This window comes from Bufo bufo, chromosome 1 (genome assembly GCF_905171765.1).
Source record: "Bufo bufo chromosome 1, aBufBuf1.1, whole genome shotgun sequence".
In the NCBI taxonomy this organism is placed as follows: Eukaryota; Metazoa; Chordata; class Amphibia; order Anura; family Bufonidae; genus Bufo; species Bufo bufo.
The window spans coordinates 138662330-138683462 of record NC_053389.1 but is presented as its reverse complement, the minus strand read 5'-3'; the positions used below and the strand labels follow the sequence as shown (position 1 = coordinate 138683462).

At 42.1% G+C, this 21133-nt stretch overlaps 1 protein-coding gene across 5 annotated transcripts in view; it reads left to right on the top strand.

Moving 5' to 3' along the window:
• Positions 1-21133, top strand: part of TP73 (tumor protein p73) — a 139327-nt gene that overhangs the window by 27898 nt on the left and 90296 nt on the right. For all 5 annotated transcript variants that reach the window (XM_040429963.1, XM_040429949.1, XM_040429959.1 and 2 more), the window contains exons 2-3: positions 19440-19535; positions 20669-20792. In XM_040429963.1, the coding sequence (XP_040285897.1) occupies positions 19477-19535; positions 20669-20792 (183 nt within the window). In that variant the 5' untranslated portion in view covers positions 19440-19476. The remainder of the gene's footprint in view (positions 1-19439; positions 19536-20668; positions 20793-21133) is intronic.

The following is a 21133-nucleotide window of genomic DNA, read 5'->3' as shown; positions in this document are numbered from 1 at the left end:
GCATGTTGTAATCCAATATGGCCGCTCCTTCTTTCTTTCGAACATCTTCTGGTGAGGGAGCGTCTGGTAACCTCCAGATGGTCCTGAGAGAGGGGTAGATAGGATACTATACTAGCTGATGGTCGTGCATGCTGTTGGGTCTTGCACGTAGGCCCTGGATACAGTGTAATTGCTTTTTTAGTGAGATGTGGTGTAGTGGACGCACTGTCCAAATCCTATATTGTTTGATTTATTATATTATTTATATATATATATATATATATATATATATATATAATAACAGAAGTTCAGGGCAGCACACCTGGTAGCCAGTGTTTGGGTGCCAGCGGTGATAACACTTTACCAAGGTGTATAATGGACAAAAAATAAATACACCGCAGCACATCCAATAGTGAAAAGTGGGATCCTTTATTCACCCATGCGACGTTTCGGTCCGCTGGCTTGAGAATGGTCCCAGCAAGCGGACCGAAACGTCGCATGGGTGAATAAAGGATCCCACTTTTCACTATTGGATGTGCTTTGGTGTATATATATTTTTTTAATATATATATATATACACTGCTCAAAAAAATAAAGGGAACACTTAAACGACACAATGTAACTCCAAGTCAATCACACTTCTGTGAAATCAACCTGTGGTATAGATGTATATATATATTGTATATATACAGAAGTAATAGATAGAGGTCACCGCAATAACATCATCTAAAGATAGAGTTAATGGTAACAGGGAGGAAGGGTTAATATAGATGGTTGGTATACAGGTCTAATGGTAATGATGAGATCAGTCTTACAGATATTTGGGGGCTGCAGACCTCTGTCTCCCCCTCACTATAATACCTCTGTAGGACGGCTGGTGATTTCATATATACTGTATATATAAAATGACTATTATTATCCTCCCCTTTTATTGGTGTTTCATTTGTGAGAATAGAAAGAGAGAACTTCATAAAACGACCTTAAGCCAGGACACTTCTGTGTAATGAATGAGGACACGTGACCACCCCGCTCGCCGGATCTCTTCATTCAGCCAAAATTGCTGCAAAAATCTTTTCTTTTTTTCCCCACTGAGGATCAGTGTATCCCGGGTGAGAGATCCTCGGTTTCTTTAGATATTCGGGTTCAGTTTACTGGTTTGGCATCACAGCACACGAAAGTGATTAAAAAAAATCTCATACGGCCAGCAAAACTGCATGGAGGAACTTTCGCCATTTTCATAACGTGCTTCTTTTTTTTATTTATTATCCACTGGGCGCCATTTTAGAGGTGATGTTCAGAACATGGTTAGTGGTAGCAGTGCCATCTGCGTTGTTTATTAATGAACTATTCATTGATGTTTACTGAAAGAGGAGAAAAGAACGAAAAGCAAAATGTCCCTATTTTCTTGTATAACGGCACATGGCTTGTCCAGTTAAAGGGCCACAGTGGTATAATCACACAGCGTTGTTATGTGCAGAGCTGCTGCTAGCAGTCACTCCTCTGTATATGAATGGAGGTGGATCAGTTGTGATCATTGGGGCAGGAAGTTATCCGGACTTTCTCTCGTCTGTTCCACTACAGTCGGCCTTTCTCCGTTTAGAAATGGCTGATAACAGGAAGCAATAGCTGATGTTCAACTGTGCAGTACATAAAAAGAAGATGTTATGGTAGTTTAGAGACCTCAAATTTAATCAATAGGAAATTTTGGCATATTCATATTACCTTGTGCTGTTCTTGCTGTGGGGCCCATACTGTACCTGCATATAGAATGCATGAGGATCCATGATACAGACCCATAGGGGCCCCTTGTGCCACCTCCCAGGGACCGTGTTGCAACTTTGCAGATTCAGATTGCCGAAATCTCCCTGTTCTCTGGGTCTACATAGCATAGCTTACTTACCAAGATTGTAGTTGGTAAATCCGGGGCATTAAAGCCCAACCCCTGGGAACAAGCCCACCGGGAAACAGCACTAATGGGTGGGAGCTTGAATTACTCCCCACCCATTTAGGGGCAGCCTGAATTTGCCAGGACTGTCTCTGAAAATTAGGGACACCCCCTGAAAATTGAAGAGTGTTGGCAACTATTTATATAGGGGGACCCTGCGGTTGGCCTATTGCCCTGGACATTAAGTGAGGGATTGCTTTTTGTCATGGAGCTCGCGACGGCTGGCCACCGGCATCTTAATTGAAGATCTCACACAAAATCCCGTGCGCGGTAACGTACGATATCACCACGCCGGCCGATGTGATGACGTCACCACTGGTCACGCAAGATTTTGTGCTAGATCTTCAATCAAGATGGCTTTTCGCAAGAAAATAGATGAGGTGAGTATTCATTTTTTATTTTATTTTACACTCTTTTATTACTGTCAGATGCCGCCATCTGCTATGAACGTGGCATCTGAGGGGTACAATGACGGGGAGCAGCGCAATCGCCGATCCCTGTCATTGCATCCACTACTTACAAAAAAATGCGCTTCGTGATGAAGTAATTCGTCACAAGGTAATTTTTTTTTTTTAATTTGGTGAAGCAGCCGAATCGAATTTTTGAATACTTCCCTCATTTCTAGTCAGTACTATTGCCTGGGTGTAAATCTAAACCGGGTGACACCTGGAATAGCCATGTGGGCATTTTGGTAGAGGACCTGTTTGCCAGAGGACGCCTCTAGCCTCTATACCAAATATAATCTGTGGACAAGAGGGGGCACTGTTTTTTTTTTTATTGCAGCCACCATTTGTGTTTATAATGTGGTTGTATGTCTCCGGTACCTGGAAAGTGTTAATCCTTGGCAGGGGATTGGAATGTGAGCCACTGGGGGGCTAAGCAGCACATAATTACAAGTATGAATTCATTCCGGTTATGTTATATAATTGCCTGCGTATCCGCTTAGCTGAATGTGTTCATAGGTCATAGGTGTATGGTGCCATGTCATGTGCATCTGCGGTTTATGTTCTCCCTTATAAAAGTGCCGCAGCGTTGTGCGTTTCTGGAGATCCTGGGGCCAGAGATATCAGTCATCCCATTGAGGAACACTACTGTCAGCCTCTCCGGCCTGAAATGGCTGACAACAGGGAGCAATAGGACGTATTTGACTGCACATCAAATGCATAAAATACTGTAAGATCAGGTTTCCCTTTAAGCAAATGTGTAAAAATAGGCTAACTAATACGTCCTTAAGAGTTTTGGCCTCTTCTCGCAATGAATGATGCATGTGATCTGTGACACTTTCATATCCTGTAGATGTAAGGCACTGAGTAATCGTCATAATAGCGTACAGTAAAACACACACCCATATATGTATATACGTTTTTTTTTATGATTGGTCACAAAGAAGAAGGACTTTTAAGTGTAGATTTTCTTTTCATTTGTGGACAATTGTCTTTTTTACATCAGAACTTAAAGAGCACTTGTCAGCAGGATCAACCCCATTAAACCAATTAGGACTAATCATGACCACCTTTAGTCGGTCTGCATTTTTAATGTCCTGCAGCACCCGCAATACCACTCAGCCATTAACAATGCAGTCCTAATAAGCTAAATGGAGCTGGCTGGAGCTCACGATACTTGCCTGCAGCGCGGCCGTGTAACAACCACACCATGGGCTCCCATGAGCGCCATGACCCCAAAACAGCTAATCGGCGGGAATCACACTCCACTGATCTTATATTGATGACCTTTCCTGAAGATTGGTCATCAATGTTCTGCCACTGCACAACCCCTTGGATTTTGTTGCAGACATTTCTGCATTACTTCACCTGCTTGCCACCAAAACAACCCCAATAAGGTGAACGGATCTGATTTTCAGACTCAAAACATTCTGCATCAGAATCTGTCGAGCGTGAATGCACTCTTACAAGGTAGACCGCTACAGCTGTAGTCATATCTTTCAGCCATTGTGAAGGGTTGTCTCAGTCTGGTACTGATCCGACTCTCACATGGCCCTGGTGCCTATTACAAGGTCTGCAGCAAATGGCATACCTAGAATACAGATACGGTATAAGGCCTCATGCACACGACCTTATGTATTTTGCGGTGCGCAAAAAACGGATCCGCAAAAAATATGGATAGCCTCCGTGTGCATTCCGTATTTTGCGGAACAGAACAGCTGGCCCTTAAAAGAACAGTACTATCCTTCTCCGTAATGCGGACAATAATAGGACATGTTCTATTTTTTTGCGGAACGGAAATATGGACATACAGAAACGGAATGCACACGGAGTACCTTCCGTTTTTTTTTTGTGAACCCATTGAAATGAGTGGTTCCGTATAAGGTCCGCAAAAAAAATGAAACTGACACGGAAAGAAAATACGTTCGTGTGCATGAGCCCTAAAACCAAGAGGAAGAAATCTTGACGGAAATTTTCCCATACAAAATCATAACTGCTGGTTTTATTTGTATGACTGACAGGCAAGGCCTGCGTCAACACTTGGCATACCCGGGCAAGTGCCGGGGCCCACAGCTTCTGTGGGGGCCCACAGCACAGCTGCCAGAGGCTAGAAGCAATGAGCGCTTCCATCAATACAGTATCCTGCTGCTGCTTATAGGGAGCGCAGATCATGGGAGGAGCCAGGTGATTGAGGCCAGGAGGATTTATTGTTTGTTTTTTTCACTTCCTGTGAAGGGGGCACATCTGGGCATAACCACTGTGAAGTGTGCACTGAGCACATATCTTGGCATATCCACCGTAAGAGGGCACATATCTTGGCATATCTACTATGAAGGGGGCACACATCTTGGCATATCAACTGTGAGGGGGCACATATCTTGGCATATCTACTATGAAGGGGCATATCTTGGCATATCTACTGTGAGGGGGCACATATCTGTGAGTAGACCTGAGGGACTGAAACACTGGGTAGAAAATAAAAGTAGGCACATAAGGACTGGTTCACATATATCCGCTCTGTAGCATGCTCTGTGTAAGGTATTTCATCTATAATACATGCAGTTTCATTGCTGTAAGCGCCGTGCAAAATGCCACAAGGGGCCCACTGAGACTCTATCGCCCAAGGGCCCACATGAACCTGGAGCCGGCCCTGCTGACAGGGATCAATCGGATTTACTGAAAGCTAATAAAAATATCCTGGTCAGCAGGGGCCTATGTTATGTAGTGCATTCAGAAAGTCTTAAGACGGCTTCACTTTTTTCACATTTTGTTATGTTGTGGCCTTGTACCAAAAAAAAATATATATATATATCAAGTTCCCCTCCATCATTCTGCATAATCCTCCATAATGAGAAAGTGAAAACAGAATTTTAGAATTTTTACAAATTTCTTAAAAAGGAAAAACCAAAATTTTACATGGACATACGTATTCAGACCCTTAGCTGTGACACTTGAAATTTAGCTCTGGGGGACTCCTATTTCTCTTGATCATCTTTAAGCTGTTTCTACAAATTGACTGAAGTCTACCTGTGGTAAATTCAGTTGATTTGATATGATTTGGAAAGACAAACCCCTGTCTGTACATTCGTCTCACAGCTGTGCATAGGTAAATAAAAAAGGGAATAAAGGGCGCTACTAAAATGGATATCAGAGCAAAAACAAAGCCATGAGGGGAAAGAACTGCCTGTAGAGATCAGAGATGGGATTGTGTGGAGGCACAGATCTGAAGAAGGGTACCAAAAATTTCTGTTGCACTGAAAGTTCCCACGTGCACAGTGGCCTCCATAGTTCTTAAATGAAAGAAGTTTGGAATAACCAGACCTGGCGGCCCCACCAAACTAAGTAATCAGGGGAGAAGATCCTTGGTAAGAGAGGTGACCAATAACCCAATGGTCACTGTGGCTGAACGCCTAAGATCCTGTGTGCAGATGGGAGTAACTCAACTAATAATGCAGCACTACACCAATCTGTGCTTTATGGCAGAGTGGCGAGGAAGAAGACCCTCCTCAGCAAAAGACACATGAAAGCCCACCTGGAGTTCTCAGACTGTAAGAAACAATATTCTCTGGTCTGATGAAACCAAATTAGAATTTTTGGGCCTCAGTTCTAAGTGTTATGTCTGGAGGAAACCAGGTTCTGTTCATCCACTGCCCAATACATCCTTACAGTGACGCATGTTTGTGGCAGTATCATGTTGTGGGGGTGTTTTTCAGCGGCTGGGACAAGGAGACTGGTAAAGGTTGAGGGAAAGCTGAATTTAGAAAAATACAGGAATATTCTTAATGAAAACCTGATCCAGAGTGCTCTGGAACTCAGACTGGGCTAAAGGTTCACCTTCCATCAAGACACTGATCCTAAGTACACAGTCAAGACAACACAGGGGTGGCTTAGGGACAATTCTGTGAATGTCCTTGAGTGGTCCAACCAGCGCCCTGACTTGAACCGAATCAAACATCTCGCTGAAAATGGCTGTCCACCGATGGTCCCCATCCAACCTGTCAGAACTTGAGAGGATCTGTAGAGAAGAATGGCAGAAAATCCCCAAATCCAAGTGTATAAACCATGTGACATCATACCCAAGAAGACCGGAGGCTGTAATTGCTGCCAAAGGTGATTCAACTAAGGACTGGGTAAAGGGTCTAAATACAAGATTTTCGTTTTCCCTTAAATTTCCCATAAATTAGCAAAGATTTTGAACATTCTGTTTACTTTGTCATTATGGGGTACTGAGTGCAGAATGATGGGGGGGAAAAAACTTTTCAATTTAAAAATATAAAAAAAGTGAAAGTGTCTGAAGACTTTATGACTGCACTGTATAATGCTCAGACGTTTATACATAACTCTCATAATAATATTTGCTGCACATAGAAACTATAGAACATATGGACTGGTATGTAGTCTGCACGCACAGATGGCTCTATGTATCCTGTGTCTTGTATATCCTAAGGGATGTACAGATCAGATGTTTTTAATATATCCATTAATGCACTGGAGACTTATCCTCACTACTTACCTATACTGATTACTAACCTCTATAACATATACAGTCTACGAGTAACCTGGGGAAAGTCCATACAGCATGTTTTTATTAAGGCCTCTTTAACACAATTTTTTTTTTTTTCAGTTCCGTTTTTGCGGTTTCCGTTTGTGGTCCGTATGCGGAACCATTCATTTCAATGGTTCCGCAAAAAAAAACAAATGTACTGCATTCCGTTTCCGTATTTCCGTATATCCGTTCCGCTAAAATATAGAACTTGTCCTATTATTGTCCGCAAATAACGTTCCGTCGCTCCATTCAAGTCAATGGGTCCGCAAAAAATACAGAATGCATACGGAACACATCTGTATGTCATCCATATTTTGCAGATCCATGCCCACTTTGCCCATGTGTTTACTGTTTACAAACATTACAGTAGATTACAGTAATGATTAAAAATGTTATGTTTCCATTTGCGATCACATACGGAAACCATACGGAGATGTTTTTGCGGAAATACAGAACGGAAACACAACGGAAACAAAAAAAGGAACAATGGATCCGTGAAAAACAGACTGCAAAATACAGAAAAATACATACGGTCGTGTGAGGCCTAAGCCCTTCAAGACCAGGCGATTTTCCTGATTTTACTCCCAGCCTTCCCAAATCCATAAGGCTCCATTCACACGTCCGCAATTGTGGTCCGCATCTGTTGCAGACCCATTCATTCTTTAAGGGGACGGAATGGATGCGGACAGCACACAGTGTGCTGGCCGCATCCGCATTTCCAGAGCGCGCCGCCAATCTTCCGGTCCGCGGCTCCGGAAAAAAATAGAACATGTCCTATTCTTGTCCACAATTGCGGACAAGAATAGGCATTTCTATGGGGGTGCCGGCCGGGTGTATTGCGGATCCGCAATACACTACGGACGTGTGAATGGAGCCTAACCTTTTTGCTTTTTCCTTTACATAGGTGGATGAGGGCTTGATTTTTGCAGGACAAGTTGTACTTTCTAATGGCATCATTTACAGTTGCATACAATGTAGTGGGAAGCAGGAAAAAATTTCCAATTATAAAAAAAAACACAGTTTATTGATCACTCTATATTCAATGTTTTGTGGGAGGTGAAGTGACCAAAATAAGGCGAATCGGCCATTTTGTCTTTTTTTCTGATTAGCTGTTTGTCGTACGGGATTAATATTTTGATATTTTAATAGTACGGGCCTTTTTGCACGCGGAAATGCCCATGATAGTTATATTTTTTGGGTAATACTTAAAAAAAAGTTAGTTTTTTGTTTTTACACTTTTTAATAGTTCCCATAGGGAACTATAACAAGTAATCATTAGATTGCTTGTCTCATAGACTCCAATGCTAATGGGGATTACACTTTGCTACTATGGAGCCCTGCCACAGGGGTTCCATAGGAACTAATCTGCGGCAGCCACTTATCTCTCAGGAGGACAGAGGCTGCTGCACACTGTTCCGGCTCCCCCCGTTCCTCACTAAGGGTAGCTGGTGCATGGCCGGGAGCTTTTAACCTTCCAGATGCCACAGCATCTGAGGGGTTAAATGTGTGCGATCGACTTGTCCTGGGTACCATTTTTAAAGGGACACTGTCACCTGGATTTCACTTACTGAGCTATTAACATCACCACATCAGTCTCCACGATTTATATTAAAATATACTAGTATTACTGCCCTATGTCTTGTAATTTGTCTATAAAATAGCTTTTATTAATATGCTATTAATGTGCTGTCCGCATCTTTTGCGGCCCCATAAAAATGAATGGGTCCGCACCCGTTCCGAAATTTGCGGACTCATTCATACGGTCGTGTTAATGTAGCCTAAGGTAGAGGTCTGCTGCCAGCAGTAGTCAGGGCATGCTGGAGATAGTGGTTCCACAACAGCTCAGTAATATGCTCAGTGGATTTCCCATTCCTGCATACAAGGCACTCAGCTTTGTCTGAAATACCAATTCTGATACCTTGTTAAAAAGTCAGTTTACTTTATAAAATGTATTTAAAAAAAAAAAAAAACATCACATCCAAATCTAGAAAGCGCTGAGGCTAATCAGTGATTTTTACTCTTTTGTCTTATCAGTAATAATTGTTGCATGCACTTCTAACAATTGCCTGATGGTGGCAGTGTTGTACAGAACCTGCCCATCTATGAATGGAATGTCTTTCATGTAGAATTTAGATACAGAAGTAGGAGTAATATCTTTATTCACTAACCAGAAAAAAATCATATTGCAAGTTTTCAGAGCACAAGGCTTCTGTAGGCTGCAGGCCGTCCTAAGGAAAACTATTTTTCATTTATATTTTTTACACCCAGTCCTCCCAAAGCCATAACTTTATTTTTTCATTCACATAGCTGAGGGCTTGTTTTTTATGGGACAAGATGTACTTTCTAATGGTACTATTTATGGTTGCATACAATGTGCTGGGAAGCGAAAAATTGGGAGGAATTATGCAAAAAACAGCATTCTGCCACAGTTTTAAGGCTTGTTCACACGACCGTTGCCCCTCCGTTGCCGTATTGCGGCCCGCATACGGCTGGTCGGCAATACACAGGGCACCGGCCGTGTGCATTCCGCATCACGAATGCGAACCTATTCACTTGAATGGGTCCGCAAATGCGGTGCGGAACGGAACCACGGAACGGAACCCTTACGGAAGCACTACGGAGTGCTTTCGTGGGTTCCGCTCCGTGCCTCCGCACCACAAAAAGATAGAACTTGCTCTATCTTTTTGCAGAAAGGATGGATCGCGGACCCCATTGAAGTGAATGGGGTCGCGATCTGCATGTGGCAGCCCCACGGAGGGGCAACGGTCGTGTGAACAAGCCCTTATGGGGGCAGGGGGGTTACACTATTTCCTATGCGGTAAAACTGACCTGTTACTTTTTATTCACCAGGTCATTACAATTACAATGATACTCCACATGTTAGTTTTTCTTGCGTTTTAATAATACAAAAATTTTTTTTTTAAAACTTCATTATAATTAATTAATTTTTCCTTTGCGTTGGCATATTCTGACCCCCATAACTTTTTTTTACAAAGCTGTGTGAGGGCTCATATTTTGGAGGAAGATCTTTACTTTTCATTGATACCATTCTGGGGTGTGTATGACTTTTTGAGCGAATTGCCCATTTTGACTTTTTATTCCGTATAGGATAAATATTTTTATATTTTAGTAGTATGGGTGTTTTTGCATGCGTCGATGACCATGATGTAAATTTTAAAAATATTTATGTATTTAAATTTTAATTTTGGGGAAAGGGGGTGATTTGAATTTTTAGATTTTGAAAAACTTTTTTTTAAATACTTTACACTTTTCAATAGTTCCCCTAGGGAACTATAGCAAGCAATCATTAGCATTGGAGTCTATTAGAATTACACTAAGGGGGACATTTACTAAGATCCGCAATTTAGACGCCGGTCTTAGTCCATGTCTTCTGTCGCTTGATGCGCCTAAGTTATGTAGAGGTGCCGGCCTTACGCCGTGTGATTTGCATAAATCTACGCCAGCTCCCTTGTTGGCATAGATTTAAGTCATTTTGTAAGCCAAAAACAGGCATAGAAAAATCCGGCCTGCGCCCATCAATACCCACACCATGCCCCCTTTTTCCGACATCTCGGAAAAGTCGCAGATTTGCCCGCAAATCCCCTTTGCGACCAAATCTGTGAAAAAAGTACACCAAAAAGTGGAGTACGCCACATATTAAATGACTCCCTAAGTTTCTATAGAGCCCTGCCACAGGCAGGTTTTCCATAGGGACTAGTGTGTGGCAGCCCTGTACCACTCCTGAGTACAGGGGCTGCTGCACACTGCATCCGGCTCCCCCGATCCTCCCCGGGGGAAGCTGGAGCATGACTGGGAGCGTGCGTTCCTGGCCTTTAACTTCTTAGATGGTGTTGTCACATTTGATGACGGCATCTGAGGGGTTAAATGCATGCGATTGACGTTATTGTCGATCGCATACATTAGTCCTGGGTGCCTGCTGTTTAAAACAGCAGCTACCCAGTGGCTATGGTGCGCGCTTCACTCGCGAGCTGGCACTATTTTTAAATGCCTGACCGCCAATGTAAATTTACGTTGGGCAATCGGGAAGTGGTTAACTTTGAAAGTTTTCAAGAAAAAAAATGGTCAGTTAAGCCGCCCCGACTGTCTGTGCTTGTGAATTTTGTGATGAAGACTGGGGTGTTGAGTACTGTATCTTTAAATGAAATAGTCTACATTACACAGAGACATACCGACTGCTGCCCTGTCTCTAATATCTATCTGTCAATTCATTATATTGTCTTCTCTTCACTGTGAAATAGTAGGTTGGGGGGTGTGCACCACTCTGCTTCCATGTGTAAAGCCATGCGACCTTAAATTTTGGGGTATATGGTGTGCATCATGCTGGGTTTGAAGCACCTGTGTTATACAGGCACTGTCCTTATGTAAAAGAGGCTTTGTCACTTTAAGACCAGTTGATAGAGAAAACTGTCAGCACTGCACTGAATCTCCCTATATGCTGTGCACTGTTACTATTTGTTGCAATGTTTGTACTTCACCTTTATGTGTATTATAGGATGTGTGCCGAGTATTATAATTTCAGAAGACTTTGCCAAGCAATTGTGAGGCCTCTTTCACACAAGCGTGACGGATTAGGTCCGGATGCATTCAGTGAAACTCGCACCATTTTGCAAGCAAATTCAGTCGGATTTGTCTGCGATTGCGTTTAGTTGTTCAGTTTTTTCAGCGCGGGTCCAATGCATTTTGATGCGTTTTTCGCGCGCGCGATTAAAACCTGAAGGTTTACAAACCACATCTCTTAGCAACCATCAGTGAAAATTGCATTGCATCCGCACTTGCTTGCGGATGCAATGCGTTTTTCACTGAAGCCCCATTCACTTCTATGGGGCCAGGGCTGCGTGAAAAACGCACAATATAGAACATGCTGCGTCTTTCACGCAACGTAGAACTGATGCGTGAAAAAAATCGCTCATGTACATAGACCCATTGAAATGAATGGGTCAGGATTCAGTGCGGGTGCTATGCGTTCACGTCACGCATTGCACCCGCGCGGAAAACTCGCTCGTGTGAAAGAGGCCTAATACTAAAGGAACTACTAAGCCCTATTAAGACAGAGTGGACTGCAATGACTGTGATTTCTATTCTTGATACAGCCAAAAATGGTGAAAAGTCACTTGTCCCCTTCTAATCAATCTGCATCCATATTCTAAACAATCTATATATTGCACTGGATGTGTGCCGTCCATGGGCTCCACGGAGAACACACGTGCCCATTGATTTTAATATGTGCAGTGGTTTACTAAGGACCACACAGACCGCGGGTCCGTGGTGACATCACAGAAGCATGCCCTACTTTGTCTGTGATCCACATTAAACATGGATAATCCACTAACTAACTTTTCACGGATGTCATCATGGGCATGAATGTGTGAAATTGGCCTTAGTCTGTGGCCACTAGATGGCTATATGATAAAAAGTGAGATAAGGAGGAGGAAGTGAAGGCAGTTTGTGGTGGTTAGCCACGTGGTGTGCCAGGAGAATTCGTTGAATACAGTCCTCGGATTGTAGGGCATGTAGAGCAGGCTCAATCCTTAGTAGTCAGAGCCTGCTGGCACAAGAAGCTGTCAAGCCTAATAAAAGTAGTCTGACCAGAGGGGATGTGCAGAATTGGTCCGAGTGTACGCCAGTGACAGAGAGAAGTGAGTGCCGCCAGTGTAATAAGGGACTGTGTTTTGATTGCTATGCTGTGTATCATGTTCACAGCTAGAGATACTGACCTACCACGGGTTTGGGGCGATCATTAACCCACGCCACAGCAGAGATTCAGACAAGTGCACTCATGGGGTCCCACATTTGCCACTATTGCTATAAGAATGTTGTGTTATGAGTTGTGCCTCATTATATTGGAACGTAAGTAAAGTTGTGTTTCTGCATTCAGCTCCTGTGTTGGCTTTCTTGCTGCACCATTTTCTGCCCAGACACTTCGCCTGCAAACCCTCTGACAGGGACACAACACAACCACCGGACATGGTCATAGTACAATTCTAATATATTCTATACAGTGCTATACAGTGAAAGTCTTCAGACCCTTAAATTTTTTTTTACATTTTGTCATATTGCAGCCTTGTTTTATAAAAAAAAATAATAATAATCTAAATTTTCCCCATCATTCTGCACTCAGTACCCCGTAATAAGTAAGTAAAAATAGAATGTTCGAAATCTTTGCTAATTTACTAAAAAGGAAAAACTAAAATCTTGCATTGACATAAGTATCCAGACTCTTTACCCAGCACTTAGTTAAAGCATCTTTGGCAGCAATTACCATTTTTTACCATTCTTTTTTACCATTCCTTTCTGCAGATCAAGCTCTGTCAGGATCATGGGGACCATTGCTGGACAACCATTTTTAGGTCTCTCCAGAGAGGTTTCATTGGTTTCAAGTCTGGGCTCTGGCTGGGCCACTTAAGGACATTCACAGACTTGTCCCTAAGCCACTCCTGTGTTGTTTTGGCTGTGCGCTTAGGGTCGTTGTCTTGTTGAAAGGTGAACCTTTGGCCCAGTCTGGTCCAGAGCACTGATCATGTTTTCAATAAGAATATCCCTGTACTTTGCTCCATTCAGCTTTCCCGCAACCCTGACCAATCTCCCTGAAAAACACCTGACAGCATGATGCTGCCACCACCATGCGTCATTGTAGGAATGGTACTGGGCAGGTGATGAACAGTGCCTGGTTTCCTCCAAACATGACAAATTAAGGTGAAAAAGTTCAATCTTAGTTTCAACAGACTAGAGAATCTTGTTTCACAAAGTCTGAGGACCATTCACTTGCTTTTGTTTGCAGAAGAGTGACCTCTTTTTAGCCACTCTACCATAAAGCCCAAATCAGAGTGCTGTAGTGATGGTTGACCTTCTGGAGGTTTGTTCCATCCGCACACAAGATCTTTGGAGCTCAATCAGAGTGGGCATTGGGTTCTTGGTCACCTCTCTTACCAGGGCCTCCCCCCATCCCCCGAATAGTTATTCCAGAGGGACTGCCAGCTCGAAGAAAAGTCCTGGGTATTACAAACTTCCTCCGTTTAAGAATTATTGAGGCCAATGTGCTCTTGGGAACTTTCAGTGGAGATAAATGTTTTTGTACCCATCTCCAGATCTGTGCCTCCACACAATCCTGTCTCTGAGCTCTTCAGGCAGTTCTTTCCTCCTCATGGCTTGTTTGTTGCTCTCTATCCCTCCTCATTGTCAGCTGAGCCCTTATATAGACAAGGCTATGTCTTTCCAACTCATGTCCAATCAACTGAATTTACCACAGATAGACTCCAATCAAGGTGTAGAAACATCTCAAAGATGATCAAGAAATGGGAAGCCCTCAGACCTAAATTCAGAGTCACAGAAAAGGGTCTAAATGTCTGAATACTCAATGCAAAATTTTAGTTTTTCCTTTTTAATAAATTTGCAAACATTTCTAAAATACTGTTTTAAATTTTTTATTAAGGGGGATTGAGTGCAGAATGTTGAGCGCAGAATGATGGGGGGGGGATGGGGGAATTTATATATATTTTTTAATTTTAGCACAAAAATATGAAGAAAGTGAAAGGATCTGAAGACTTTCTGAATGCACTGTACATAGAATACCACAATGCCCAACATAACAATGATACAATTGTATAATATTCTATACACATATAAAATCCAGCAGCTCTTCCATTCCTGTGACCCTCTCGTAATATCACAAATAGCTGACAACTACGATCACATATGTGTGTGTTCTTACTGTACACAGCCATCAGACTAGGAATTACCAGGACACCCAGCGGGGCACTGACTTGTAGTCACTATCACAGTGAGTGTCGCCAAATTTTCCAATCAGAGCCCTCTTGGCAGACTAACATTTGCTTTAAGTGTAGGATACGAAGGCAATAAAGTGACACATTATGGCCAGCGATGGACAGGCCCAGGCTCGCCGGTCTTGGCACATCTTAACAATGGGAAGTGCAACTTCTAATTCAGTCTTCCACAGGCTGCAGACCTCTAGAGGCCTCACTGATATCTGAGCTGAGAAGAGCGCCCATGACGGAAGTGCTAGCACTTTAATGTAATTGACTCCTGCAGAGTTCTCCTCACACCCTCCTAATCACTGCAGAGCTGTGTGAGATTTCCCATGATGCCTTGCTGCCAGTTAACTACTCCTTGGTTAAACCTACTGTAAAAAAGGCACCAGTAATTCTAAATCCTAAAACAAATTACTGTTAGGACTGTATTAGTAATTAGGGACGTAACTCACAGAAAGTATGGACCCCCAAAGTAAACTTTTAAATTGGCCCCTTTCCATCAAGTATTACACACACACACACACACACACACACCAAAAAGCATTCTTGGGGTCGTTACTATACTGAAATATGCCTAAATTAGGCATTTTTCAGGCGCAGATAACCGTGGACTGGCAGGCTCTTCTTATTTACCATTTTCTACGCCTGTTTTAGGCGTAGGAAAAGGTCTAAATGTAAGACAGCTCGGAAGTTGTCTTACATTTAGAACTGGCACTGGATACACTAAAGTTATAGAGAGGCTGGCGCCTCTTAATTGCTTCAGCAGATCCACCGCCAGCACAGGGCCTTTATTAAGAACGGTGTCTAAAACTCCGGTCTTAATAAATGTGCCCCTCTATGTGTGCATGAGGCCTAAATCTGGTAAAGGAATTTTAAAAAGTAGCAATGTCTGGCAGTCTAGGAAGAAGAGAACTGTGGAGGATGTGCTGCATGCACTGTTGATTGTGTACTAGGCGGAGCCGTCCTAACACTGTGGGCCCTGGAGCAGCCGCAATGGATGCTATAGTGGTAGTTACACCCCTGGTAGTAATGTATTATTATGTCTTATTACTGTATATTGCGTATTTTATATAATTTTCACATATTACTTTACTATCTATCTACCAAAAAGACAAAAAGGAAAAATTCCACGGCACTCCCAAAATAAGTAAATTAAAAAGAATGTTCTTTAATCACCAGACGTTTCAGTCCTCTTACTGGGACCTTTCTCAAACAATGACTGACTGAGTCACTGCTTGAGAAAAGTCCAAGTAAGAGGACTGAAACATCGCTGTCTGGTGATTAAAGAACATTCTTTTTAATTTACTTATTTTGGGAGTGCCATGGAATTTTTCCTTTTTGTCTTTTTGGTTGGTGGATCGCCTCTTCAGCCGCTGGCACACCGCACTTACTTGACCGCTATGCTGCTCATACCATTCTTAAAGTTTTTTTTATCTATCTATCTATCTATCTATCAACTTGTATATACATGCGTTTGCTTTGCCTAGATTACAAGTGCTTAGTACATGGTGTTAGACGATGAAGGCCTTTTGGTTTTGTCCATCCCGTTATATCATAACATTACAAGTTGTTTGGTTGCTCTTTTAAAGGATATTCCAATCTCATTGATGACATATCACTAGATTATGCCATCAGTGTCAGATAGGTGTGGGTCCCACCCTGGCCTTATTTGCACACAGTGGCCCAGATTTCCTAATGTGTCTGCACCAAAAGTTCTACACTTATTTCCAATATGCTTGACAAGGAGGCATGGTAAGCCAACAAATAGTTGGTATCGAGTCTTAGAAAAGTGCCTATACCTGCACCAAATTTATCCAGCCTGAGCCCCTGTGATAAATCTGCACAACAAGAGCTCCAGCATGCTGCATTAACAAAAATGCCACTAACGTAACAAATGTGTTTTATCTTTCCCATAGACCTTCAGCTAACATGTGTAGCTAGCGTTTTTACTCCAAAAAAATGCACCAAAAAGTGCAAGTGCCAAAAAAATACATAGAAAAACAACACTAAAAACTTATAGGGTCATTTATCAAACCTGTGTAAAGTAGAACAGGCTTAGTTACCCATAGCAACCAATCAAATTTCACCTTTAATTTTCCAAAGGAGCTGTCCAAAATGAAAGGTGGAATCTGATTGGTTGCTATGGATAACTAAGCCTGTTCTACTTTACACCAGTTTGATAAATGACGCCATTAGTGTGAAAGCATCCTAAAGGGGTTGTCTGAGATAATTAGGGATTTTAGCGATGAGGTGAGTATGTAATAATTTTTTTTACAGCATTCAGGGGCATTGGTAAATTTCCTAAGTATCTCAAACCCTTTCATGTTGGTGTTAGACTGGCTATATACATTAGATATCTGTCGACCAAACGCTTGTTCAACCAGCAGTTGTCCCTTCCGTACACATGCACAATTAGTTAAAAGCGTTTTCCAAGACTTTAGAACTTATGACCTATACTCAGAATAGGTCATCAGTATCTGATCAGTGGGGGTCCGACACCCAGGACCCGCACCGATCAGCTGTTTGAGAAGGCACCGGCACTCTTGTGAGCGCTCTGGCCTTCTCTTACTGTAGCTCACCAAGCACAGCACCGTACATTGTATAGCGGCTCTTCTAAGCTGCTCCTGGGCCATGTGACTAATGAACGTGATGTCACTGGCCTAGGAAAAGCTGAGAGAAGGCCGCGGCGCTACTGCGAGCACTGGTGCCTTCTCAAACAGCTGATCAGTGGGGTTCCAAGGTGTCGGACCCACACCGATCAGATACTGATGACTAATCCAGAGGATAGATCATTAGTATTAAAGTCTTGGAAAATCTCTTTAATCTGAGCATGCATGTATTCTGAATGGGGAGAGGGAAGAAAGTTGCTTCCAGATAACTCTACCAGCGGCTTATCTTTCCTGAGAAAACAACATGATTGGTCATGTTAAGATCCAACAGCCTGATTCTTCTTTCTCTTGACTCTTCTTTCTCTTGATTCTTCTATCTGCTGAAGGAAAGTTGAGACAACCCATACAGGAAGTTAGTGGGTTCTTCCAGCTTTACGCCACAAAGCCATGGTCAATTCACTTCACTGATGAGGACTAACAAGCCTGACACAGCTTTTAATACAAGTTCAACTTAATGACTTTATAATATGGCCCTAATTTTTTTTTAAAGTTGGGACACTGTGTAAAACGTAAATAAATTTAACTAACAGAATGCAATAATTAGTAAATCTCGTAGACCCATATTTTATTCATAATAGATGATAGAACAAATATCAGATGTTGAAGGTGATACACGACTATACCATTTCATGAAAAAAATTAACTTGATGGCAGAAACATATCTCAAAAATTTTGAGACAGGAGCAACAAGAGGGTGGGAAAGTAAGTGATACTAATAAATAAACAGAATTAGGAGCAATTTGTAGATAAGTCACATGACTGGGCATAAAAAAAACATGTTAGAGAGGCGGAGTGTCACTATAATCAATCAGGGTACTCCCTTGTATTTTACACTTCTGGCTGACTAAGAGTCTCACTTTGACTCAGATACTCAGACTCAGTACATAGTATCATCTAAAGATTTAGAGAATGTGGAGAAATCCATGTACGCAAGAGACAAGCCCTACAGTCAGTACTGGATGCTTGTGATCAACAGCCCTCAGGCAGAAGAAGCCATATGTCAACACATATGTCTAGAAACACTGCCATCTTCTCTGGGCCAAAGCTCATTTACAATGGACTGAGGCAAAATGGAAAACTGTTGGCCAGATGAATCAAAATTTTTAATTCTTTTTGGAAACCTTAGACGCCATGTTCTGCAGACTCAAGTGGAGAGGGACCATCCAGCTTATTTTCAGCGCACAATTCAAAAGCCTGCATCTCTGATGGTATGGGGCTGCATTAGTGCCTATGGCATGGGCAGCCTGGAAAGACACTATCAATGCTGAACAGTATATAGAGGTTTTATAAGCCTTGCATATTTTAGCAAGACAATGCTAAACCACATACTGCATCCATCACAAGAGCATGGCTTTACTGAAGAGGAGTCCGGTGCTGGACTGGCCTGCCTTCAGTCCCGACCTTTTACCAACAGAAAACATTTGGCGCATCAAGAAATGAAAAATTCAACAAAGAAGACCCAGGACTGTTCAGCAGCTAGAATCCCACATCAGACAAGAATGGCACAAACATTCCTCTCCCCAAACTCCAGCAAGTGGTCTCCTCATTTCCCAGACATTTACAGACTGCCATTAAAAAAAGAAAGGGATGCTACACAACGGTAGACATAGACCTGTCCCAGCTTTTTTGAGATGCGTTGTTGCCATCAAGTTCTAAATGAGTTAATTATTTTTAATGAAATGGTAAAATGTCTCAATTTCATCATCTAATGGTGTTTTTTTTTTACAATAATCTTTATTGTGGCTTTTTGTTTTGTCAATTAGAACAAGAAATATGTGAGCAATTAATTAAACAGTAAATAAAATGTATGATACAGAATAAACTATGGCTCATTCAGCAGTAATTATTTAACTTCATACAATAAGCATGGTAGACAGAAGCTGGGCAATCTCTGGGTATCTATCTATCTATCTATCTATCTATCATCTATCTATCCATTCATTAACATTGTGTCTTGCAACAAAATTGAACAATCATTATGAATAACTGATAATTTGAGTTGCTTTGTTGGATCTGATACAATGTAACCTTTCCAGTGCACTCTGTAATACATGTAACTGTCTTTCACAGAGTGATATATCCTTTGTCTGATTCCCCCTCGGTGAAGATGTCTAATTCTTCCCCTGCTGATGAAGGGACGACATTTGAGCACCTCTGGAGTACCCTGTAAGTCACAGCAGTGGCATATTACTGTGTTTTTGTACAGTACCTGTTTCTTTTTGCTATTGGGTAGCATGGGGTTCTATAAAGAGTGCAGAGGTAACAATAGCACCCAGACCCTGGTGCCCAAGGGGCCCAAAGGCCTCTATGCCACATATGAAGACACCAGTCTTACATTTTGAGCTTCACGTTACGCCTCAGAACCTTCTTTTTCGGGTTGGTTGGTATTTACTGTAGTTTTTCTGTACATGGTGCAACCCCTGCACTCACTCGATGTACTGTACGTGCCTCCTATGATCTACGGTAGATGTGAAATCCAAGTCTCCCTCGTGGCAGATGTCTCTGTACTTTAATGACTACCTCTATAAACACTATATAAGAGTGACGTTCTTTTTATATAGACATTGCATTGTTAATTTAATTAAAATCTGGCATTTTTATGCCCATTTTTGCTATCTTTCCAAGTAATATATACTCTGTGTCCTGTAGAAAAGTCTTGTTTCTCTTTGGAAACTGTCAACAGGCAGGCTAGCTGCTGCTGACGATCTTTATTATGGCATGATTTTAGTCTTACTAATGTTATGTGTAAATGCCAAAAGCATTAGATGCCAGTTAACCCATCATTTGCCAAACAGTCTAAATAACCTATGAAGAGTTAATATTTGGATCGTGAATTCATGTTTTAATAATCAGGGCTGCACGGAGAGGTGGTAATGAACCAAAACAACCCCATGCCCATTCACTCCAGGACATACTGACATCAGATTCACCAACAGCAGCTTGCTGATAGTTTCCACTCAGCAACAAGAGGATTTTTTTTGCCTACACTGCAGAGCAAGGGCTTATGCACACAAAATATCTTGGCCCATGCTGTACCTCCATGTACCCCCTACTCCGTACAGAGGCACACCCAGGTTTCCGTTGGAATTTTAGGGTAGGATATGATGCCTAGGAGGCATCACCCAAAAATGTAATGGTGATGTATTGATGCTCTTCCATTTGTATTGTATTGGCTGGTGAATGCTGGGGGTTGTAGTTTCACAGTATGCTGTCACAGATTTCTGAATTTATAGAACCTAACTGAAGCACCATAAAAACCCGACCGATAATAACTCACGTCTTGTCTCTTATTTTATCAGGGAACCAGACAGTAATTATTTCGATCTGCCTCAGTCAAGTCACTCAAGCAACTCAGAGGTCTCCAATCAGACCGAGGTCAACATGGACGCTTACCAAATGAGGAACATGAATGAATCCATCATGGTAAGTGTTCAGGTGGACACATATAGAAACCATAGGAAGAAACTGTACAGCTCATAATGTACATTCAGTGGAACCTTGAAATTACCAGTCATGAGGTTATTCACATATACTCCAGTTACACCCAGAGCTGCATTTTGGATTTTGCTTATTTCCTGTCAGCTATCAGGCAAGGGAAATCAGCTACAGTAATCTGTTAAATGTCATTCTATTGTAAGATTCTACATGGTTGTCAGAAGAATTGGATGTAAATAGAGTAGAAGACATAATGTAGCATACAGGGACTAAAGGTATTTGTACCCTTTTATGCCTCCTTCACACGTCCTTGCACATGACGATATCTG